Genomic DNA, 26,564 nt, shown 5'->3' with positions numbered 1-26,564 from the left:
TGACTACAAATTCATAGCTTAAGTTCTAAAACGATAAATTTTTAGGAGTTAATGTCCCTGAACTCTCACAGGAAAAACTGATAATTCAGGCTATTAAGGGGGAGGAAAAAAAAAAAAAAAAAAAAGGCAATGCCCCAGTATTCTGCAGAAAAAAAGCAAGGTGCCCAGGAGACTAACCATACAAAGAAATATTTCAGAGTATCTAGTGCTTACTGAAAAATGTGCTTGGAGGCAAGTTAGTAAACAATCCTGAAATATTAGGACAAGTAAATATGATTAGTAAATCGTTATTATTCACCAAGAAGATCCTGTGCAAGTATGCTATATCCACTATATCATTTTGTTGAATTCTAACATACATGTTAATTTTAAAGAAAAGGAAAAATAAAAAATAAATGCTGACATTAAAAGGTGATTAAAAATAAAGTTTTGCTACCTTCAAGAACATTAGAAACCACATTAAGAGCAAAAAAGAACTGAGCTGTATCCTATCAGGTGTCATTAAGTAATCCATTCCAGCTGATTTATAAACTCCAGAAAATTGGGGGTGGGGGGTATTTAAGTTATAGATAAAAAAATAAATGGACTGAGTCTTATCTAGATACTAGTAAAATTGGAGCAATTTGAGAAAATAAACTTCAAAGGAAGGAGTGCACTGAAGGGGTTAAATTGCACCAAGTTACACATAAAAGGTTATTGCTTAGGTCCCCTAAAATCATGTAAGAAACATGAAAGCCAACATCTAACACTGAAACATTTAGAAAGCCTGTGCTTAAGCATAAAGTAAAAAAAAAAAAGAAAAGGAAAAAATAAAATTATAACCATTTCATAATCATCCCATTTTCATATTATGCACTCATCACTACACTTACACTGAATATATATAATTTATCACACAGAAGCAAAATCTCTAAGCTTCGCCCTACCTTAGGTTTTTAGTCAAAATGAATGCAAACAATCACGTGGGATTCAGCCAAGCAGTGACGTTAAATTCTGCTCTGTCAGAGAGAGCATCTGTCAAGCCCACATTTAAACTGCTGCCTGCCTGTGCAGCAGCTGAGGAACCGTGGATTTCATATTATAGACTAAAACCCCAGTAAAACTGCTCAAAATCCTTCCTGCAGCTGCCAGGCAACAGCAAAAGAGAGTTAAATCCTATTCTATTCCAATACAATCGAAGCACTACATTCTCGCTTTGGCTGCTTTACATTGCAGCTCAGTGTTATTACTAGAAATATGGATACTGAGAAGAGAATACAGCACTGCATTGTCCGGCCAGGAAAACAGCAGATGTAAAAAGCTTCAATGCATCAACTGTCGGCAAGAGTCAACAGTGCTCCAATAGAGCGGACAACTACAGCTCTTTTGTTTAAAGAACAAGAAAGAAAGTGAAAGAAAGGAAAAATCTCAGATGACTAGGACCCATATGAACAAGAAGGGTAACTCGAAGACAAGCAGACAGATGGACACTTTGGATACTGTGAAAAGCAATCGCAGGAGGCAGACTATTGGGGGATGTGCGCATGTTCGATAGCATCTTTTTTGCTGAAGTGATGGCGTGCCAAAAGTATTTTCAGTGGGCATAATCCTCTCCACATAAATGGCCTGACCAAGGAAGGTATGTCGATATCTTGTGTGTAATATTCATTTAAATGTCTGTTACCTTTTCATAGCCCCGGAGGCACTAATATCTGATAAACAAGTTCATCCAGTTCACCGTCCTTGAAACTATGAAAGGGTTTCTAGATATATGATTTTAAAATCTGTCATTGTTAAAGCTGTCTTTGCTTTATTCAAGTAAATATGTAGCTTGAAGTAATTATGGATTACGGATGTATAAAAGAGAGAAAAGGCAAATAATAACAAGATGTGCTTAGAGGATTCTCTGAGAAATTAAACTTAAAAAGAAAAAAACTGTAGCCCTCTAGAGAAAACACGGTAAGCCTCTATCAAAATAGGTCAAAATGAATTCTTATCTAGTAAATTAAAGTGATCTCTTAAAAGCGGCTATCAAAAGAGACAATGCAGTGAAATTATATTAAATAGTATCAAAGATGATCTTAATATTAAGAGCTTTTTTCAAAGTCCTTTTAAAACAAATTAATATATAACAGCTTTTACTAACGAAATCTTCCCTCCAAGATCCATCTCCCCAAATAAGGATAACAAACACAAACTAAGAGTATCAACAAATATTATTAGAGCTATAAGAATACTAAAAGGAAAGCATTTGCACAGGATCACATAAGGCGGTGTGAGTTTTATGCACAACACACCACCACAGTAGATTTGCATGTTATTACGGTGTCCATGAATACAACTTTAAACAAAGAAATATCAATAGTTGCTAAAAATTCCCCCACTTGAAAAAGTGAGCTTTCATTTTAAGCAACTGACAGATTCCAAATAATCAAATACAAGATTGTTCTTGGTGATAATTTTTAAAGTGAAATTCAAAACAGAGTATGAAACTAATCTAATATAAAAATATTCATGAACAGCAATACAAGGACAAAAAATTAAATATAAATGTAGCTACTGCACTTCTAGGCTATATTAATATGTACTAACAAACTACCATCATGGTATGTTTGTGCCTGGTAGAAATAAATCTGATAAACTATTTAAACAACAATCACAGTTAGAACAGCAACTCATGGCTCAGGAACTCAAATTCAAAAATTTTTTACAGTTCTATCCACAGATCCTGACATTTGCTCAATCTCACAACACAACTCAATAACCTATTATTTAATAATCACAAAAGGCAAACATTTTAAAGGCACATACATGTAAGCATTCCATTCTAAAATTAAAATTTTAAACAAGTTTATCAGGCCCTATTATTATCACATCTCAACATCAACTCTCACTGCCAATACCATGAATTTTTGTTCCACTATAGAATGAAATCAGATGGTATTACATAAAAAAATATAGTTGTGAAAAATCTCAGATCTCTCTTAGATCCTTTTCTCTCAGTGTTAACAGCACCAATTAAACATTTTTATAAGCTAGATATCTAAAAAGCACAGAATTTTTTTTTTTATTCAAGCACCAGTAAAATCTAGGACTGTTCAACACACTAAAGATATCAACACTTTTAAAAGCCAAATGATAAAAACTGTGTGTGAGAGAGAGAGAACGAGTATGTGAGAAGTAACTGAACATTTCACAGTTAACAATCTCTCCATGAACTTCAATTCATAAGATGTAAATACACATTAGTAACTTGAAAATATTACCAGAAAAAAACCCTAAGAGCTATATCAAACGTATTTCTATGCTGAAAATGTAGAAGTGCAAAACTATTTAGATTGCCACAGTATTTTAACTTTCTTGTCATGTTCCCACTTTTTAAGAATTAAAACACAACAGGCAGTAACTGGAGAATAATTTTAACATTTAATAAAAGGAAGAACAGTTACTTTAATTTTACTTTCTTTTTAACAGAAAAATTATGACTAATACCTGAGAAACTTCTAATAAAGAAATGTTTAAAGCTAGACACATGCACTTCATTTATCAATGGGAGATTACCAACTGAGTATATATGAATTTAAAGCCTGGGAAGTTTAATATTTACAAACATACGAATGTCATGAATTTAAATTAAGATGCATCTCCATCACCTAGTGCTACAAAGTCATATAGGACCATAAACTATGTATTTATGCTAGATTACAATATATAATAATATGCTGTTTTCTCTAACATGGAAATACTTTAGAGATATCATTTCAGGTATACTGCTTTCATAAAATATCACAATTTATTATTATGATATTTACCTTCACTCATTTCTTCAGTTGTTTATTCAAAAATCTGATCTTATATTTACTGTTTCTTAAACCATCAAATTTACACTTTTAAAAGACATAAATGATGGGACTTCAACCAGATACCAAGCATATATCAACAAAAAGGTGACATATTTAACTTAGTTTTAGAATGTTTAAAATAGATTACCAAATAAATTTAAAAAGCAACTTTTGTTTCTTTTAACTTTATACACATAACCCTTATATCTACTGGCTTCTTTATGGCGTGGAAGAATCGTTACTATTTATCAAATATTTCATGTGAAAATAAAACCTTAGAAAGAGTTTCCTGGTCTAAACAGAATGGCCAACTATTTACAAATACAGGAAGGAAAAAAAAAAGTGAGTTTCTAAATCAGAACTCTCAGCTTATTTTCAGTTTAGTTCACAGCAGAACTGTTTTGCTGGATGGTGAACAGCCTTGGTCTTTACTATAGCAATGTGAAATTAAAGATTATGTAAATAAACTCTAATAAATAGCAAACTAGGTTCTAGGTTTTTAAAACCCCAAACTTAAAAAAAAAAACACTGTTTGTATCTCACACAATGACTGAACAATATTTTACATTTGAGAACCATAACTTCTAAAAGTACTACCTAATTTCAGATGCTAGAAATTATCAAAAGCTGGCGCCTTTACTATTATACTTTGGAAATTTGTTCAAATTCCCACCTACTTGCTCCTCCTAGTGGCTGCTGCTAGAATAGTACTTTCATTCATACATGTCTAACCCTTTCAATCAGTATTTTCAAAGTACTTCATACTATATATGTGAATTTTCCTGTAATTATTCAATTATATGAGAACTTCCATGTAAATACCATTTCCCCAAGATAATTAAGTTTCATGTCAAGGCTAAGCAAATTTGGTATTAAGTATGAATCTCTTAATATCATTCAAAACATAGATATATATGCACAGATTTTTAGATAAACGCTACTACATTAAATTTAATTGACTAGTTTTCTTTTGCATAAGAAATAATTTTCATTAAAAAATTGAAAAAATTAAAATTAGTTATCAGTCCCCTTCTCAAGTTTTTTCTCTTTAAATAGAAATCAAGTTATAGCTCCTTTTACCCACCTCTACCCTCACATCTTGATCCAGAAAAACAAAGAACTGAAAAACATGAACAAATTTGTGCTATGTACTGAAAAATCTTGTTCAAAGATAACACCACCAGTTTTCAATATGTAGCATCATGAACCTCCCATACTGACATCTCATAATCTTTTTAAAAATCTAGGGTTCTAAGTATCATGCTGCCAGAAGTCCTAAAAATGTAACAAATTTTCTGCACACAAATGTAGAACACAGCAAAATTCAAGAATCTTTCAAAATGCATTTTGTAAAATTTAAAATTTTAAACAGCTGGATATGATAGTACCTAGTGCCTATATTTTGTAAGAAATCTGAAAGGACTGTTCAAAGTAGTTCTTTGTTTAATTCTAACACGGAGACTCAACTGAGATATGTGATAAGTGTTCTGCCAAGGCCAAAGATAATTAAAGATAATTGCTATATTTTAAAAATGAATCTTAAGTCTAAGTAAGGACAATGATCTCCTGAATACCTCATCTTTGAAGTGGAAGGTTAAAATCAGAAAGTATTTGAAAATGTTTGTCTTTTATTACTGTCTTAAAATCCTGTACTGAAGTTACTGGACCCTGAAAATTAATTTTGACAGGTGCATCTTCTCATTGACTTTCCCAACACAGTAGGGGCCAATGGAAACATGCCAAGCAGTGTACTGTGACTAACAGAACTCTGCCATAATCAACCTTGCACCGTCTGTCCCACAACTGATACATGACCATTTTACAAAAAAGGCCGCTGACTGTGCACCATAACACCAATGGTATGTCAAATCAATTTTAATTAATGCCAATAAATTTTCCATCTGCTCTCAGGCCTTCTTACATGGCCTCTCTCAGGAATCTAGTAACATTCTTCTCTTCTACATGCATACAACTTCTAAATCTTTAACTCATGTCAAAAGTACAAATGACCAGAGCTACCTAGACAATGAAATAACTGGAAGAAAATTAATCCATCACTTCTCTCTTTGAAGTGTTCATCCTGTTCTCAGTGATGTTATGTTACCAAGGGTAAACAAATTATAAACTAATTCCTCGGTTATCATATTGTCACAACTTAAAAAATTCCTATTTGCCCTAATATTATTAACATCCAAAGTCTCTCTTCAGGCAGTTCTGTAAATATTTAGCATTTTATAAATTTTTATGTTTCATCTTTATAGAATGACTGCATGGGAGACAACGTGGCTGATTTAAAAAATGATTACCAAAGAATAGTACCGATTTGGGAGAAGGAAACATTTTCAGCCATCAGTACTATCTCGTATCCCGTTACCGGATATTTACAACATGCTTCAGTGGAGGAGAAGACACTGCTGCTTTGCAAAGATGAGCTGGAATGCCAAGAGGTCTCTGTTCCGTACCCATCTTATTGGTGTACTTTCTCTAGTGTTTCTGTTTGCTATGTTTTTATTTTTCAATCATCATGACTGGCTGCCAGGCAGAGCTGGATTTAAAGAAAACCCCGTGACATATACTTTCCGAGGATTTCGTTCTACAAAAAGTGAGACAAACCACAGCTCTCTCCGGAACATTTGGAAAGAAACAGTCCCTCAAACTCTGAGGCCTCAAACAGCAACTAACTCCAATAACACAGACCTGTCGCCACAAGGAGTTACAGGGCTGGAGAATACCCTTAGTGCCAATGGAAGTATTTACAATGAAAAAGGTATCGGACATCCAAATTCTTACCATTTCAGATATATTATCAATGAACCTGAAAAATGCCAGGAGAAAAGCCCTTTTTTAATACTGCTAATAGCTGCAGAACCTGGACAAGCAGAAGCTAGAAGAGCTATTCGGCAAACGTGGGGCAATGAAAGTCTAGCACCTGGTATCCAAATCACACGAATTTTTTTGTTGGGCGTAAATATTAAGTTAAATGGCTACCTTCAACGTGCAATACTGGAAGAAAGCAGACAGTATCATGATATAATTCAACAGGAATATTTAGATACATACTACAATTTGACAATTAAAACACTTATGGGCATGAACTGGGTTGCAACATACTGTCCACATATTCCATATGTTATGAAAACTGACAGTGACATGTTTGTCAACACTGAATATTTAATACATAAGTTACTGAAGCCAGACCTGCCTCCCAGACATAACTATTTTACTGGTTACCTAATGAGAGGATATGCACCCAATCGGAACAAAGATAGCAAGTGGTACATGCCACCAGACCTCTACCCAAGTGAACGCTACCCTGTCTTTTGTTCTGGGACTGGTTATGTTTTTTCTGGAGATCTGGCAGAGAAGATATTTAAAGTTTCTTTAAGTATCCGTCGTTTGCACTTAGAAGATGTATATGTAGGGATCTGTCTTGCCAAGCTGAGAATTGATCCTGTGCCCCCTCCCAATGAGTTTGTGTTCAATCACTGGCGAGTTTCTTACTCGAGCTGTAAATACAGCCACCTAATTACCTCTCATCAGTTCCAACCTAGTGAACTGATAAAATACTGGAACCATTTACAACAAAATAAGCACAATGCTTGTGCCAACGCAGCAAAAGAAAAGGCAGGCAGGTATCGCCACCGTAAATTACACTAGAGCAGACAATTTCTTTTTCAAATGTGCAATCTGTAAAATATTGCTAAAAGCATGTATAGTTAAAACTGATTACATCCATAGGACAAGTTTTAGTTAAAACTCATCACATAAAGGAATTCAAAAATTATTTTTTTAATTTCTGAAGGTAATTAAAAATACAACATTATATAACAAAAAGGTATCCCAAAAGAATCTATTAAAAAAAAAAAACTGTATAAGGGGATTCTGTGTATTAACATGCAATAACAAGCATGCATACATCAATGGTTCAAGGCTTATGTTAGGGGCCAATAAGATGTACTTGCATATATTTTCCACATAAATTTTAACTTAAGAAATGGAGACAGTCAAAAGAGCCTTCATTTTAGAATCAGTTTTTCATTTTAACATATAATTAAATGTAAATAAAACAATACTATCAATCTTAAGGAAACTTTGTAATTGTGCAAAGGACAAATTTTCTGACCTGACTATTCTAGGGTTCTGAAACTATATTCCATGCAATAAGATTTAGTTGAATTAGTCCATAAACACATTTATAAAGTTCAGCTGTTTCATCAGTGCAATTCTCACCTAAGTATTTACCTTTTAAAAACAACTGGGATATTCATTTTCTTATACTAGTACATATATCGGGGGAAATTATTTTGACATGATGTGATAAAATGTGATAAATCAATGTGTCTCAGGCTCAAGTTTTTATAAGAAAAAAAAGTAAATGTTTCAAAATAGTTTGTTTCCTCGTTGGTGTTAAGGGCCAAGCTAGTATTTCAATGAGTTACTAGATCAGTTACTGCACTCTTAAGGAGTACTACCACTTAACTTCAAGGATATCTGTAAAAATATATCACGTTCCTCTAACGGAAGCAAAAGTAATTACAGGCAAAAAGAGAAATGTACTGTTGAAAAAAGATACAGAATAAAGAGTGCAGCAGCAGTTTCATTCAATACATTTTTAAGATGCATGTCTGCCAAACTGCAACATATGGGAAGTTTATTTCCTGACAGCAGGTGTACACATGCCAATACTTAATCATTTTATGGCACCTATTTCTTTCTCAGAGTGCCAAGTTTACAAACCTGCAGTTTTTAATTTGGTAGATGACAACTGTTCTGCGTCACCAATTTCAAACCTTTTTTGGGAGGGATGGGGGAAAGTTACCAATGTTTGATGAACACTTGATTCTAGGATGACAATGTATACAATGCACTTTTACCAAGTTTTTAATAAAAAAAAGGTAAACAAAAAAATCTTTACTGAGTGTTAGAGTACAAATATTTTCACAGTAATTTTGTTTGGCTCCATTATAAATTTTAAAATCAAGAAATAGTAACCTGCTAAGTTTAAGTGTTTTTATTTCATAAAAGTATGTAAAACTTAATCTAATGAAGATATTATTTATCGTAATTCTAATGACATCCATTTTTATTCTTGATTCTCTTCTGAAGAGAAATTGTACCAAAACAGAATTCTTATAATTGTTAAAGTTCAGAATCACAGAAACTATTTAAGTACTTATTTAGTATGATGAATTCTATTTATACTGAATTTATCTCCCATTTTCAGTTTAGTAATCTAAGTATTCTAGAATACATAAGAGTAATTTTGAAAGCCAAGCTATATAACACCCCCAGCTCTTGGTTAAGTTCATTTTTCACTTTATTCTATATGATTATAAAAAGACTAAAATTACTAAATGCCAAAGTTATTAAATAATCACACATAAGAGGATAATACCAAATTAGATAAGGCTGATGAGAGACCAAAGTAATTCTTTCTTCAATGTAGAGTAATTCATTTACACTTAAGAGGTTAGAAAAAAAGGAGAGGGGGTATATGTGTATACAGGTATGCATGTACAGGTATGCATCCAGAAACATAACCCAAGCATTACTTGCCTAAGTTATGATTACAGTGTAGGATTTTTAAAAGATAGTATTTTCCTTCTGGAAAAATTCAAGTTTAAAAAGCAGACTTAACGAGAAACAGAATTCTTTTTTTTTTTTTTTAAGATTTTATTTATTTATTTGAGAGAGAGAGAATGAGAGAGAGCATATGAGAGGGGTTAGGGTCAGAGGGAGAAGCAGACTCCCCGCCGAGCTGGGAGCCCAATGTGGGACTCGATCCTGGGACTCCAGGATCATGACCTGAGCCGAAGTCAGTCGCTTAACCAACTGAGCCACCCAGGTGCCCCGAGAAACAGAATTCTTAACAGATAACTAAGTTTCTCCCAGCTCAGACATCAATTTCAAATCATTTCAATATCCCTGAGAATACTTTAAGAACTGATAGTAAGCTGATAACACTGCGTTCTCAAAGAACACTGGATCAAATAAAGTTTCCTACTACTGCTGAAAATCTTTATTTTAAAATAAATTTTTTTTAAAGATTTTATTTATTTATTTGACAGAGAAAGACACAGCAAGAGAGGGAACACAAGCAGGGGGACTGGGGGAGGGAGAAGCAGGCTTCCTGCGGAGCAGGGAGCCCGATGCAGGGCTCGATCCCAGGACCCTGGGATCATGACCTGACCCGAAGGCAGATGCTTAACGACTGAGCCACCCAGGTGCCCTAAAATAAATGTTTTATTAATTTATTTTTGTCCCTCCACTCTCAGTATGCAAGATTAATTCTTCAGAAAATATGAATTTTTATATTATGATATTTCAACATCTCACCAAGTATTAACTGTGCCTTATTCATGCCCAGTACCATATGATTTTTTTATTACACATGAAAATATAATTTTAAATTATATTTGCACTGCATTTGGTCAAAGAAAAAAATTCAGGAACAACTATAATCTTTATGCTCAAAGTGTTAATAAATATTTTAAGGGATAAAAATACCAAAACTTTCAAGAGTTACACTAGTTTGTTTTGATCAAGATTATAGGTGATGAAATTCTAATTCAAGCAAATAATTTAAATTTCTCACCTCTTAGTATACAGCAGAATCATATAATCTCAACTGGAATCTTACTGACATCTATTAACCAAAACCCCTATAAAAATACTACCAAGAAGGGCAGCAGGAACTATTTACTGATAGAGCATACACTATATGCCTGGTACTAAACACTTTACATACATGATCTCATAGAATCCTTACAAATAACACTAAGAGATGGGAAAGGAAGACTCATGCAAGAAGTTAAATAGCTAAGATCACACAGCTAGTAAAAAAGCAGATGGAAAAGAGTTCCACCTTTAAGACCATGATCTCAACCACTATGTTATTCTGCTATATATTTCACATATGACACCTGCTGTAAGGTCTAAAGAGCTAAGCAAAAATGGCCTGTCCTCTATTCTACTATTCTCTGATTATTCTTCATCTCTGTCAAGGAAGGCTTCATAACCATTTTCTAACACTGGAGGGGCACCTAATGTTAGGTGCAAATAAAGAGAAGGGAAAAGAGAGGAAATCTGATCCCTCTGCTATTTTTCTTCTCCATTTTAACTGTTTATATCTGGTGGGCAAAACCTTAGAAAACTCTAAGCATTACTGCTTATCTCTTGCTTCTTTGGGCACGGAGATACATCTGTAAACAATAGGCCTGTTGCAGTTAGAAATTTTAAAAAAGGTGGCTATGTGAAGCACAACTGGATCATTTCTAACAAACAAAAGTAACACTATTTATTCACTCTACTGGTTAGTCACCTATTGTTTTGGGATGAGTTGGTAAAATCCTTCTAGCTGATTTTAGATTTTGGGTTTGTTTTCCCATTTTTTACTGCTCAACTACAAAATTTCACTATTAAATTAGCATAGGTTTAAGAAAACGAAAGAATACTGCTACTATGTATACATTTCTAATACACCTCACAGAATATTACTTTATCACTCAAACATTACTCTCAGAAGACAGATAATGCACACAAATACTAAAAAGTGACATTCTGAGTTTTAGGAAGAAACCTGTCCTGCACTTCATTGACATACACAAACACACCCTCCTCTAAGCATGATATAACTATAAATCTTACTACTTTCTTTTTTTTTTTAAAGATTTTATTTATTTATTTGAGACAGAGAGAATGAGATACAGAGAGCATGAGAGGGAGGAGGGTCAGAGGGAGAAGCAGACTCCCTGCCGAGCAGGGAGCCCGATGCGGGACTCGATCCCGGGACTCCAGGATCATGACCTGAGCCGAAGGCAGTCGCTTAACCAACTGAGCCACCCAGGCGCCCAATCTTACTACTTTCAAGATACAATATATCAGAAGAGGAAGAAAAACACTTCTGTATCTGTAGGAATTGTTTTCTCTCCCTTTACAGAGCAAATGTCTGAGCTAAAGGACAACTGGAGCTAAAGTAATTGCCTCTGTTTATTAATCTTAATTATTTCAACTTCCAACTGAATCCTACAGATTCTAAATGTGAATATCTCACTTTCGTCAATATCCTAAAAACTGAAAAAAACAGGTCAAGATCATAAAAAAATATTAAACAGAAAACTAACATATGCAAAATACTGAATTCATGCTTTTATGAGTTTTTAAATAAATGTTTAAAATACAAATTTATACAACAGAATAAAACTAATTAAGGGTATTTGTCATAACTAAGATGCTATTAAAAACACATATTAGAATATAGATAACAGAATTAACATGAGATTCTGATGGCAATGAGAATTTTCTAACATACCGAAGGTTTGAAACAAGTTAATATAAACACATTATAAACACAATAAATTTAAAGGAATTTAATAAAACTGCTTCCACTTATGAGTTAAAAAATAAATACTATCAGAAAATTAAAACTAGAAGAAATTACTATAAGCCATAGCCAAAATCTACTTATCAGACATTGTTTTATGGTTTAGCAATAGTTTTCAAACTAATTTCCTCAGGTGTCTCAGTAATAATTAGTAAAACCAGGAGAGCAGTGTTCTAGTTCTAGTTCTCCTGCCCTCACTTTAATACAACTGCACTTTCATGTTTTATATGAAAAGATTCCATGACAAAGTTCATTTGAAAACAGGGCCAATGTTTTTTTTTTTTTCATTGAGAACTACCTCAATGATTCTTAAACTGAAATATAACTACAGAAAATAGAAAAATACATATGTTTACTCAACAGATCAACTCAAAGAATAAAAGGAATGCAGATAATCAGTCAAAAACAAGATTAAAATAGTAATCCAAGAGTTTTACACATAATACATATATACTACAAAATATATAATATGTATAATACATAAGCCACTATACAATACAAATGGTAAAAAATTAATTCACAAAGGCAACAATTTAAAAATAAGGAATGATCACAAGTAAGGAATTCTATGGAGAAAACTAAACTTTTACTGAGAGATATGAAAATTCTGACAATGTTAGAACAGACCCTTTTTTTTTTAGTTAACAAGAATACCTACTTTTAAAAATGGCCATTCTTCACCAATTAACATGTTTTCTTCAGCTACATTTTCTAAATATTCCAGGGGAAAAAATGGTATATTAGGGTATATACAGGGTCAGTATAAGCCCAATCAAATCTTAATGAATATTTTTTAAAGTTTTTAGTGTGTGTGGATGGAGATCATGATATGTTTATAAAGTTAATATGAAAAAAAGGTATCGGTAGCTAGATCATAAAGAATTTACTATAAAGCAACAATGATTTTGGCTTATACTGCCATAATAATTAGGTAGTTAAATCAAGAAAAAAAATAGACCTGAAAGAGATCCTAACATTTATACTAACCTGACATCATGAACGTATTAGAATTTAATATTCCCCCATTATTAAATAGAGAATCTGGTTGATGTGTAGGATTTAACACTTAAGATTCAAGTCAAGTCCTATACTATTACAAAAATAAATTCCAGGTGGAGCAAAGTAAGTACAATATATACTGTACTAATACTTAATAAACCTACCACATGCCAGATATTGTTAAGCATTTTAATGAGAAACTATAGGGGCAATTTTTTTTGATCAAAGAATAAAAAAGAACTCAAACGCAGAGAGAAAGAAATCAAGGCAGAAAAAGATAAACAATACTACCCTCTACATAAAATTAGCTTTTGCCATAAACAAAATTAAAAGACAAAAAGCAACCTTTATTATAAATTGAGAAAATATTTACAATAACTGACAGTAGTACAAGAGTCCTGATATAAAAAGAACTCTTACAAGAAAATAGTTTTGATACATAAAGAACTCTTACAAGAAAATACCAATATTCCAAAAGATTTCTGACCATACGCCACAAATAAATCACAAAGAAATCATCCATTAAGTAAAACATATTCAGCCTCACCAGTAGTCATATAAACACACTTAGAAACTAGGTCCTATCTTTATTAAACTGGAAGATAGATATTTTTTAAAGTAATAGTCTATGCAGGTAATGAAAATGAGAAAGTCCCCCACCAGAGGCAGTGTAAATTGGTACAGACTTTCTGAAAAGCAACTTAAAAATTTTTAACCAAAAAAAACTCCCAAAAACCAAAAAAACAAAAAACCCAAGACCTTTTGAGCCATTAGTCCACAATTAAAAATCTATTATAAGGCCATAACCCATCATGGAAAAAAACTTTAAAATTTCCAAAATAGCTATTAAACAAACTGTGGTAGTTATATAATGGAATATCATAGTCATTCAAAACTTGAATTCAAAGACTAATAGAAAAACACTCATCTACTTTATTAAGCAAAAAAACCAAAACAAAACAATGTAGTAATGGGCGCCTGGGTGGCTTAGTCTGTTGATTGTCTGCCTTTGGCTCAGGTCACGATCCCAGCATCCTGGGATCGAGTCCTGTTCTGCGGGGAGTCTGCTTCTCCCTCTGCCTCCCGTTCCCCCTTGCTTTCTATCTGTCAAATAAATAAATAAAATCTTAAAAAAAAAAATGCAGTATGGTTCATATTCCACAATACACATCTTCCCCACCCCCCAAAAAACCCCAGAAAATGTTAAAAAATAAATGTGATTTCTGGAAAATGGAAAAATGGGTATTTTCTTCTTCCTATTTTTCTGTACTTTTTAATCTTTCCAGGTTTAAAATTAATGAAAAATAGTCATTAACAAGCTAATGAGCATCATATCAAAGCTTGTACTATATCTTGCGTTATTAGCACATGTTCACTGAAATTACTCTAATAAATTTTAAACATTTTTTTTTAAAGATTTTATTTATTTATTTGAGAGCGAGAGAATGAGAGACAGAGAGCATGAGAGGGAGGAGGGTCAGAGGGAGAAGCAGACTCCCCGCTGACCAGGGAGTCCGATGCGGGACTCGATCCTGGGACTCCAGGATCATGACCTGAGCCGAAGGCAGTCGCTTAACCAACTGAGCCACCCAGGCGCCCCCTTAAACATTTTTAAAGAACTTTTTAGAAGTATAGATGATAATCAAATTTTTAATAAAATGACTGACTAGAAGATCTCTGAGTACTTCTTTCAATTATTCAAACATTTTTTGAGAGCCTACACTCTGCCGGGTACAGCACTATGATGATAACCTGATAAGGTATGGTCTAACTTTAATAAATGATGTTTGGGTACTCGGACAGTTATAAGAAAAAAGAATCAGATCTGTTCTTCAACCGTATGTTAGAATAATTTCCAACCAGATCAAAGATCTAAACATAAATAATGAAACAAACCAGTTCTATAGGGGGAAAAAAAAGTGAATTCCTTTATAATTTGGGAGAAGAGTTAACTTTCCTAAATACGACAAAACCCAGAAGCAGTAAGAGATTTATAAATGTGATTACAAAAGATTTTGAAAGAAATTCTTGCATGGCAATAAAAACATCAACAAAATCAGAAGACAAAGGACAATCTGAGAAAAGATAGTTGCAACCTATAAAAGTTTAATATCCTCAATATATTGAAAAGATACAGAGATCGAAAAAGGAGGTGGAAAAGACCAACATTCTGACAGAAAAAATGGGGGGAAATATTAGTTTACAGAGAAAGAAATGATATGACCCTTAATCATCATCATATTATTGGGAATGCATACAAAAACCACTAAGAAACCATTACTCACCTATCAAATTAACAAAAAGTTAAGCCTGACATTATTTCTTTTGATAGACCTGTAGGGCAACAGTACATTCACACATACTAGTGGAAACTAGTAAATGGTATAACTCCTAATGGGGGAGAATTTGGTTAACATCCTACAAAAGTACAGAAGCATTTACCCTTTACTTACCAATTCTACACCTAGGAATCTCTTCCCAAAACACAGTGATAACAATATGAGGTAAAGTAAGCATAAAACGAATCACTGAGGCATGATTTGTAATAGCAGAGGACAGACAACAACCTAAATGTCAATCCATATGGGCCTGGTTAAATAAACCAAGGTACACTACAACATATTGGGACTATATATCCCTAGTGGGATACAGTCTAAGGAAAAAATAATTGCATCCAACTACTTGATGGTAAACAGTAATATTAGTATTGTTACTCTGAAATTTTTATTGAAATATCAGATAAAGCAAACAAGAAATTATGCTAATATGATTAGGAAATGCTATGAACTGAACTGTTTAAGAAAATTCTTTCTTTCTACTGATTATCCATATAAACCTGTGTTTATACACATCTTCACTAGAATAGGTGTGGAAAAGCAAACTTACTGAAAAAGAACAAAGATTATTCTCAAAGATATCACCATAAAAAGGGTAAAAGCAAATAATGAATACAGGTTGGTTTTCCACACAGACACACACACACATACACATACATATATACATTTGGTGGGGGGAGGTGGGAAGAGAATGAGTCAGAGAATTATGGGGAATTCTGAGCATTAGAAAAAAAACAACAGACTCAGATCTGGATAACCATTATGCCTCAATAAGGGGAAAATAGAGAACCATCTTTAGAAGTACCAAGCTTACAATAGCTCTGGCTTAGGATGGATGTAAAGCACAGAGCATAGACTAAAGAGGAACTGCTTATTAAGCATTAAAAAGAAAAAGATTATAACTGAGAATATCAGATTTGAGTTACTACTGTGTACAGTTATTCTTAAACTCTACTCCCATAGAAAACTTGAGTTCCAGGCGCCTGGGTGGCTCAGTTGGTTAAGCGACTGCCTTCGGCTCAGGTCATGATCCTGGAGTCCCAGGATCGAGTCCCGCATCGGGCTCCCTGCTCGGCGGGGAGTCTGCTTCTCCCTCTGACCCTCCTCCCTCTCATGCTCTCTGTCTCTCATTCTCTCGCTCTCAAATAAAAAAAAAAAAAAAAAGAAAACTTGAGTTCCATCCAGTGAAGATGGTATACGCCTAAAAAAAGAATCATGATCTTTAAAAAATTCTAGAAAATTCCCAGTAATGGCAGATTTCCTATGGAAACCTTCCACCTTCAATTCAGAAAGTTCTAGGAAGACTTTCAATCAAGGTAGCCTGCCTTGCACTGGTCAAGCTAAGATACCAAAGACCCTCTCTTCTAGTAATTTGAATCCTGAGGGAAACAAACACACACACACACACACACACACACACACACACTCAGGCATGCACCCACACACAGAGAAAATGATTGTAGCTAACTCACTTAAACTTCAGTACCCTGAAGAAATTATCCATTAATTCTTGTTACCCAGATCCCCAGAGCTTCTATGGTTCCTATTTCTTCTACCACTTGGTTCTCTGATTTTATGAGCTTGCCCATAATTTTACAATACTTTTTTCTTTGCTACAATTAGACTCAATTTTTGCTTGTAACCAAAGAATCTTAACTGACAGAAACCCTACCACCAGCAAATTTTGAAGTAATAAAATTGTTCTTAGCTCCTATGATGATTCCATAATGCTCCTCTGTAAGACCATGCCCTCTTTGTGTTCTGCCACCTGAACAAGTCAGGAATGCAAAGGGGTACAAGAACAACTTCTCCGTTAAAGAAAGCAAGCTGAGGGGCGCGGGGGGGGGCTCAGTTAAGCGTCCGACTCTTGATTTCAGTTCAGGTCATGATCTCAGGGTCCTGGGATTAAGCCCTGCATCAGGCTCTGCTCTCAGCAGGGAGTCTGCTTGAGAATTCTCTCTTCCTCTCCCTCTGCCCCTTTCTAAAATAAGTGAATCTTTAAAAAATACAACTGAGACTATGTTGCTATAAATACCTTATTACTGAGGAGAGGTCAGGGAAACAGGGTTTGGGACTTCGTTTCCTAAAGTCATACCACCATGAAGGAGCGTCAACACATCTGGAAAGTAACCACAAAAACTGACTGCCTGAGCCTGATACACTGTAAAACGTCATCTGACCTTAGAAACTAATGAACAGGGAGGACAGAACTATACCATTTCATATTTGCTATTTAAAGCTGTATTCCTTTATCAAAAATCTGTCTCCTTACAAGGTAAAAAACAAACAAAAACAAAAAACAAACAAAAAACAGCTACAACATTCTTCCTGGTAGGTTTATTTGAGAGAAAAAAATAAATGACTCCTCTACCCTGAAGACAGAAAATTAACAGCTGGGTAAAATTAATATAATTTTTACAAAAATAAAATGAATTTTTAAATCAAACTTCATAAGCAATAATCCCAAATTTAAACTATTTACATGATCTGAGTGTCTATAAGTACACCTACATTTAACAGTATGTTTAAACTGAAGTTATCTTCTCTCACCTCTAAATTTAATACCTTTTCATCATTATCTCGGTTAATGTCTATCCCCAGTCAGTGGCCACATGAGAATACCAAGAGTCACCCTTGCCACTTCCTTCTCTTGTTATCACCATTATCGATCTATCCCCAAAACCTGGATTCCTAATGGAATCCACCCACTCTTCTTCATCTTACTCCTCTAGTAGTTCAAATGAGTATCTCTCACTTGACCCTGCAATAATACTTCACAACTGGCTTCCTCATATTCATGCAATCTGTTTCCCATTCTACAGCCAGAATGGTACTTTCAAAACAAAAAGCTATTCACATTATTCCAGTGCTTCAAAGGCTTCCCAATGTTCTTAGGATAAAGACCAAAATCCCTAAAATCCTTGGCCAGCTATAAGATCCATAAATGGGTCTCTTCCTTGCTAATAATCTCTCTGCCCAATCTTCTGATCCCATTTGTGCCTTCTACTTTATTCTATAAATTACCTCTTTCTTCCTCAAGATTAATTTTAAAGGCAATAAACAACAACAACAACAAACCCTAGAGTAGAAACAGTGAGTTGAAACCTGACTCAGTAAAACTCACCTTTTTGGCTTACAGCATTTTTATTCTACTTGAAAGGAAACCTTTTTAAGGTAGCAAATCAATTTTTCTCTAGAGTGATAAGACTCATTCACTGATTTCAATACAAATCGATACAAAAAGAAAGTACGAGTATCCTAGAAATAACTATAAACAGTTATACAAACTTTAAATCCCTCTCAATCGGGCGCCTGGGTGGCTCAGTTGGTTAAGCGGCTGCCTTCGGCTCAGGTCATGATCCTGGAGTCCCGGGATCGAGTCCCGCATCGGGCTCCCTGCTCGGCAGGGAGTCTGCTTCTCCCTCTGACCCTCCTCCCTCTCATGCTCTCTGTCTCTCATTCTCTCTGTCTCAAATAAATAAATAAAATCTTTAAAAAAAAAAAATAAAAAAAAAAATAAATCCCTCTCAATCATCTTGGACTATACAGAAATGAATTTACAAACTGCCTATTAAAACTTAAATCATATAAAAAAACTTAATCATAAACAGAGAAGCAATGGTGAAAGTGGTGATGATCAAGTTTACCAAAAGCCATATGTTTTAAAGGACTGCATATCAGTGCATTTCTAACCAGGGATTATGATGCCTAAGAAGATCAAGAAGTGAGGTTTAACTTTCCTCAATAACAAATTCAATACAAATGAAATTGCTGGGCATGATTTCCCAAACAGACCAGTTTGACCACGTTAAATTCTAGAACTTCAACATTAGGCTAATAAAATTCTTGAGCCCAGTCCTCTTCAGAGTTGAAGACACATCTGTAAGTCTGTTCACTTACTTGATAGCCTAGGTATTGAATCATAAGCTGTAGATGAAACGATGGACAAAAATCATTAAGTTGTTGAGATAATACTCCTTTAACAAAAAAAATCCATTTATCAAATCTTCATAAAAATGAAAAGACAACTGTGATATCTGTCATTCAGGAAAAATACACAATGCTTCACAAGTATGTAACAGGGGATCTGACCTAATCTGTGTTGCCTAGGGTCAGAGAGACTTCTGTGAGGAAATGTTAAGCTAATGTCTAAGAGATATTAGACGTTAATCAGGCAAAGAGGGAACAATTCAAGGAAGAAGGAACTACAGGTACAATGGCCCTAAGCATGGAAAAAACAAAGACAAAAATAAAGAGAAAGATTATTAACGGCTGATGCTAGAAAGGTTAAAAAATGGAGGGGGGGGGGACAGGTAAAACCACATGAAGACTTACAGCACATATTAAGAACTATGGTTTTTCATCCCAAGAGTAAAAGAAAACCATTGAAAATACAGCAGTATTTAGGGAAAAAAAAAAAAAGCTGAGGCTAGGTCATGTCTAACGGCCTCTATCTTAACTGTTTTTGAAGCACACTGGCTACAACGTGAAGAATATACTGAAGAGATGTATGAGTGACAGGAGAACAATTGTGAGACTACTGCACAATCCAAGGAAGATATAAAAATAATTTGAAGCAGAGTATGGTAGTGATATGGAGATAAAGAATTCCAGAGATGTTAGGATGTAAGTTAACAGGCCCTCATGATGCCTAGATACTGGAGGTGAGGGAAAGGGAAATAGGTGGCAAGGATGATGCCTAAAATCCTGGCCTGGGCACTGAGGAGATAATGATGCCATGTTTATAGAGAGAAAAAACACTGTATGAGATCCTGATTGACCAAGGAAGACCCAGTAAAGGGCCATCAAGAAATATATAAAAGGACTGTGAAGTGGAACTGAATTATGAGGCGCCAGTCTTATTAAGAGCAAGAGGAAGAATGATCGAGACAAACAAAACTGCAAAGAAAAAGGCCAGGAGGTTGAGAAAAATTTGACAAGTTTGCAGAAAAACAGAAAAGAAACAGTAAAACAGAATTGCAGTCAGGACATTTCTTAAAACCTTTACTATAGAGCAGGGGGTTGTGGATCCTTAATCTGGATGGGGAAAAAATAAAATTACAATTTTATTTTCACCAACCTCTAATAGAAATTAACATTTCCTTAAACCACATTACTATTAACACTGGCATGACTTTGTCACCAAAAGAAATCAGGTGTTTTGTTTTGTTTGTAAAGATTTTATTTATTTGACAGACAGAGAGACAGTGAGAGAGGGAACACAAGCAGGGGGAGTGGGAGAGGGAGAAGCAGGCTCCCGGCTGAGCAGGGAGCCCGATGTGGGGCTCGAACCCAGGACCCTGGGATCATGACCTGAGCTGAAGGCAGACGCTTAACCGACTGAGCCACCCAGGAGCCCCAGAAATCAGGTCTTTTGATATCACATTACAACTGTTACAGAAATCTTGAAATACTGTGTACGCTCATCACACTTTAAAATTCTGGCATTTATTAGATTTGTCACTAGATCTTGTTATATAATGCATTAGTAGAGAAGCACAAATTACCATGTCATAAATTTGTATTTTTAAAGTCTCTTGATAATTTTCTTTCAATACAATCGGTCTTCTTTATCTTGTGTATTTTATTTTATGCATTAAAATATTATTCAGGGGCGCCTGGGTGGCTCACTTGGTTAAGCTTCTGACTCTGATTTCGGCTCAGGTCATGATCTCAGGGTCATGAGATCGAGCCCCATGTTGGGTCCCGTGCTCAGTGTGAAGTCTGCTTGTTCCTCTCCCTCTGCTCTTCCCCCTGCTGGTGCTCGCTCTGTCTCAAATAAATAAAATCTTAAAAAAATATATATTATTCAGAGAGAGGACTCATAGGCTCATAAGATTCACTAGTCCACTAAATGGGTCCATGGCACAAAAAAAGACTATAACCTCTAAGGTACAGAAAAAAAAAAACACTATTCCTAACAACTAAATGCAACTTTTGGTGCTTGTTTGGGCCCTATTTCCAATGAATGAACTACAAAAAACATTTTTCAAAAAAATTAAAGAAAATGGAAAATGAAATAGGTAAGAGGATAAATTATTTTCTTTGGCGATGTGCAATAATGCCTCTGTGGCTAAGTAAAAAGAATTTAGTATTTTTTAGAAGTGCAAAGTATGCAGGAACAGTGTCTGGGTTTTGCTTTACAATACTTCAGGAAAAAAGGGAGATGTGGGACAGATGAAGAATGGTTTAAAAATAATTACAGAAATCTGTGTGATGGGCAGATAGAAAAAACATATGCTATATTCTCTAATTATATTTATGTTTGTAATTTTTCACAATTAAGGGGGGAGGGGATCCACTGATTGCTTTGCAAAAAGTACCCAAAAGGGAAAAAAAATTTACAAAGAAGCACTGTCGTTTGAAGAACAAGTAAAGAAAGATGCCCTTTTCTTCAGTCTGATGATATCCTAGACTACCTAGGTCATCTGACTTGATGAGGGTGTGAGGTAAGTAGGATTCTCCCCCACAATGTTCAGGGAAGACAGCAGCATTATTAAAAACAGCTTTGGCACTATTCATATCTTATGAGTATGCACTCCTTTGTCTAACAGTGCTCATTTCAAAGAAAAAAAAAAACAATTTGCCATTATTATCAGCTGCCTGGGCCTAGAAAATTAGTCTTTGATCAAACTAGCACATCATAGCATTAGAAATAGTGATGGTTTAAGAAAAATAATAAGTTACAGTCTTAAGCTAACAAGAACTGATGACATTTAGGCTTCACACTTAGGAGAACCTGACGTTTGAAAGAACAGGGTAGGAGAAGGATGAGGATAGCTAGGTAATTTGTGCTTCCTTACTAATGCATTATATAACAAACATTGCAGGGCCAGATCACTGGAATCTTCATGTCTGCTACAAAGCAAAAAATCTGGATGGGGGTAGGGGAATGCTGTAGTTAGGCACCTGGACTATACAAGATGGTTCCCAGGATTATTCCCAAATAATAACTAACTGAAAAGGAAACCTTTTCATTTTTTGTAATTGGAATAGGCTACATACATCTCTTCAGCTTAGCATATTTAAGGTAGGAACACTAAGGAGGATCTGCAATCTGCAGGAAGGTGGGCTTTAATCCTCTCTTCTTATCCATGCCATTTACTCTGTCCTGCTCTTCTCACTCCTCAACAGACTCATCATCTGCTCCTCTTTCTGCAGAAGGGTTTTCTCAGTCTGGCTGACAGAGCAAAAAGCCTTATAACTTTGTTCCCCAAATATCACATTCTCACACACCAGGAGAATGTGTTAACAAAACTTGATACATTCTTTTATTATGAGAGTTTTCTTTTAAAAAAATACCAAAAATCCATTTTATTTGGCTTTAAGCAATAAAAAATTCCTTATTATAACAGATTGATAAAATTTTAATTTCTTCAGTACTAGGAAATTTATCTTTTAAGTATCTCACTGCTGTTAGACTAAAATCCAAGTCCATCATTAACAATTTTCATTTAATGTTCTTGAATATCCTAACACAAACAGAAATAATAGCCATGGGACGCCTGGGTGGCTCAGTCGGTTAAGCGTCTGCCTTTGGCTCAGGTCATGATCCCAGGGTCCTGGGATCGAGTCCCGCATCGGGCTCCCTGCTCCGCGGGGAGCCTGCTTCTCCCTCTGCCTCTGTCTCTCTCTCTGTCTCTCATGAATAAATAAATAAAATCGTAAAAAAAAAAAAAAAAAAAGAAATAATAGCCATTATGCAAATGCCTCCACTCTTACACATTTAATGTTAAAAGTTAAGTGTCCTTACTTCATGACTACTCCAGGTATGTGTGTGTTTAAATAGCATACTTCCTAAAATTCATTTAAATATCAATTCCTCAGGCCATAAAATTCAACTCAAGTACTGACTGCTTGATTCAGTATAAAAAATCACTATTACCTTCTACATCAGTTCATAAAAATTTAACATAAGGCAAGGAAGGATTCCCTCAAAGGGTTCTGAGGGAGCATGACCCTGCTGACACCTTGATTTGAGATTTCTGGCCTCCAGAGCTGAGACCATAAATTAGTTGTTACAAGCAAAAGAAAAAAAAATAAGCCTAAAGTTAACAACCTATAGGATAGTGGACCAAATGCAGACCCTTGCCTATTTTTGTATGTCCCATAGGCCATAACTGGTTTTTACATTTTTAAGATGGAGAAAAAAGAAAATCAAAATGATAATACTATTTCTTGACATGTAAAAATCACGAAATTCAAATTTCAGTATCCATAAAGGAGTTTTTACAGTTACTGGAATGTAACCATGCTCACTCATTATATACTGTCTATGACTGCCTTTGCACCACAGCAGTTATGTACTTCAGACAGAGACCTCTCATGAATTAGCACTGCTCACTGGCACATAGCAAGAATGCAGTTTTATCATTTCATCCTATTTTAATTTTCTAAAAAGCACTTATCACTGGTATTTTGTTTGTCCCTCCCCTATTTATCACTGCACTGCATCCCCATAACCTATCCTACTACCCAGCATATGGCAGGCACACAATAAATATTGGTCAAATGAATGCAAAAGACAGCACTTTGTGTCCACATTTGTCCATACAGCAACATTTGAATTTTAACTGCAAGTTTAGAACTTCCACCTAACCTTCAATTGACAGTAATAAATCTGAAATGTAATGACATGCTAAAAAGGCAAATATAAAGAAAATAATCTAACAAAATTCTAGAAACACCTTCCAAGTGACAAATAAGCTCAGTTAATATCACATGCTCATGTACTGATATAAGCACTCACCAGTGTGTGAATTTCACCAGAGTGAAAGCACTCATTTTCAAAGACGAAATACATAAAATTTCATTACAGATGAGCCTCACAGATTTACAGAACATTTATAATCAATTTTGGTGATACAGAACACTAACTTTGAATCATATAATGTTATCCTGCCACCAAAATAAATTCCATTCTTCTCATTAGCAGAACAGTATTATATAAAATTTTACTCATTTATTATTATATTTGTCACTGAAAATTTGTGGAGATTTTATTTATCTCCTGTTATGTAAGCACCTACCTAACATCTCTGATTCTGCCTATTAGCCTACAAGATTAAAATATATACCATCTAGCCTTTTAGAGAAAATGTCTGCCAACCCTCAATTTTAATCATTACATTTAAGCCTTTTAAATCATTACAAACTAGAAAATGTAAGGTAATAATGAAACACTCTTAAACCACACAAATTCCTTTACATTAATTACTTTTGTTATATCCAACTCTACATTTCTCTACACTCGTTAAAAACAATTTCACAGTGACGTTTCTAAGAATTCAGCTTATATAACAAACACTGAGTGGTTTTGGAAATTAGCTTTCCCTACAGACTTGATAACTGTTCAATGAATTCAACCTAAAATTACAAAGCAAAACAGAGCTTATATGTGAAACTCCTATTGGAGTAAAAGATGACTTATTTTTTATAGGTAAGCACCAAAAATCAATACAGCATAAAGAAATAAAAGCTTAAATAAAAACAGCAGTTTTTCATTACAGACCAAATACAAATGTTAGCATATTTAGTTTAAATGTACCAACGAATACTTCAAGCACATTTTTATCAGAATTATTTATGCATTTATGAGGGGACCCGTTATATTGGGGGGGGTACTCATTTATGTGTGAAAGAGAAAAATACCTTCCTTCTCCTATCACTGAAAATAGTTCTGGTAATTTGTCTAACAGAATTTTATATAAGAAGTATAACCAAGTTAATCATGAACTAAAATCAGGAAAATTTTCTATAGGATTAGTTATCCTTATTTAAAAAATCCTTAGTACTTAGCACTACATTATGTATATATGCACATCTTTCAAATAAATATGCCAAAGAAGCATTAAGATGGGTAAAAGATTTATCCCAAGAGAGCATGATTACTTATCTATTTATAGTCTTCTACAACAGTACTCTTATTAGTACTTCTCCATTTGTACTTTAATTATATTTGTTTTTGTACTCATTCTGACTGCATTCTAAATCTTAAATACTTTTATACATTGCCAAGAAAACACTGAAATTGTAATGCTTTGTGGCACTAAAATTACTGAATTAATCAGTAGAGTGGGATTTAAGTAGCCTCATTAATTTATCACTCTGAGAATAAGTGGAAGATAGAAATAAGTGATTTTCAGAATCCTGTATGAAATTCTTGCTCCTTGTGTCCCATTCCAAATCAACAAAACTGAATAGGATTAATCCTAGATCTACAGCTAGACTTCTAGCCAGGCCATCTACCGTTGCCTACTCTCTCTAGTGACAAATCAGAACCTTTGGATATCTACATCATGAATCTTAAATTCAAAAGACCTAGTCCCTAATCAATACTTTTTAATAAATCAAACAGAAGAGAATGAGATATTCAAGTCTTAAACTTGAATCAGTAATCTATCTAAAGAAATATATCATATTCACTTGGAATTAGTCAGACACACCAGTAAGAACAGAAGTCACAATGGCAAATGATGACAAAGCCCCTCTAAGCAGTGACCAAGGAGAAAGGTTCCCTGGCCTTGCAAATAGGTCTGTCTTTATTGAAGAGATGCAAATATCAAGCAGTCTTACTTTAATACAATTAAACGTTTGAAGGATATAATTTAATGTCACTGTGCAAACTTATCTTTATACCATGATCTCCCATGAGCTTCAAACACGTATGTGCTAGATATAGGAGCTGACTATTCGGGATTCTTGGCAATTACATTCCTCAGTATAAATTAATAAATCATCATTTAGCATTTCAAATGCTACTCTCATAAGCTTGAGTAACAAATATCTCATGGTATTATTACCGTGGTATTATTACCCAGTTTTTCAGCCTTTCTCTGGGCCATAGCAAATTAATAAGGAAATGCCACCTTAGTAGGCAACCTGGGATACATGCAACTAATCATCCCCAGGGACTATAACCTTCTCTGTCGCTGTTCATCAGCAGCAGTTATTTACACTTTGATTTGTTACCTAACAAAGTTGTTAGCGAAAATTCTTAACACAATTAGAACCCGATTATATGAC

General features: G+C 34.4%; 2 protein-coding genes across 4 annotated transcripts in view; one reads left to right on the top strand and one right to left on the bottom strand.

The window, feature by feature from the left end:
- Positions 1 to 26,564, bottom strand: part of CDC73 (cell division cycle 73) — a 111,068-nt gene that overhangs the window by 44,493 nt on the left and 40,011 nt on the right. The window lies entirely within an intron of this gene.
- On the top strand, positions 975 to 7,690 carry B3GALT2 (beta-1,3-galactosyltransferase 2). 3 transcript variants are annotated; one of them, XM_021686636.1, is made up of 2 exons: positions 975 to 1,618; positions 6,083 to 7,690. In XM_021686636.1, exon 2 carries the CDS (start codon positions 6,210 to 6,212, stop codon positions 7,476 to 7,478), a length of 1,269 nt encoding a protein of 422 aa, XP_021542311.1. In that variant the 5' UTR covers positions 975 to 1,618; positions 6,083 to 6,209; the 3' UTR covers positions 7,479 to 7,690. The 3 variants fall into 3 exon arrangements, 2 of the variants coding, with proteins under 2 accessions (XP_021542311.1, XP_044772243.1); XR_002480118.1 differs by lacking the exon at positions 6,083 to 7,690 and adding an exon at positions 5,541 to 5,572 and having other exon boundaries at positions 1,048 to 1,618; XM_044916308.1 differs by lacking the exon at positions 975 to 1,618 and adding an exon at positions 5,653 to 5,680.

This window comes from Neomonachus schauinslandi, chromosome 6, assembly GCF_002201575.2.
Source record: "Neomonachus schauinslandi chromosome 6, ASM220157v2, whole genome shotgun sequence".
Taxonomy (NCBI): Eukaryota; Metazoa; Chordata; class Mammalia; order Carnivora; family Phocidae; genus Neomonachus; species Neomonachus schauinslandi.
The sequence above is the reverse complement of the archived record's forward strand: the minus strand, read 5'-3'. Positions and strand labels throughout refer to the sequence as shown.

Coding starts and splice junctions, on each gene's coding strand:
- B3GALT2 (XM_021686636.1), top strand. CDS start 6,210: ATGCTTCAGTGGAGGAGAAGACACTGCTGCTTTGCAAAGATGAGCTGG.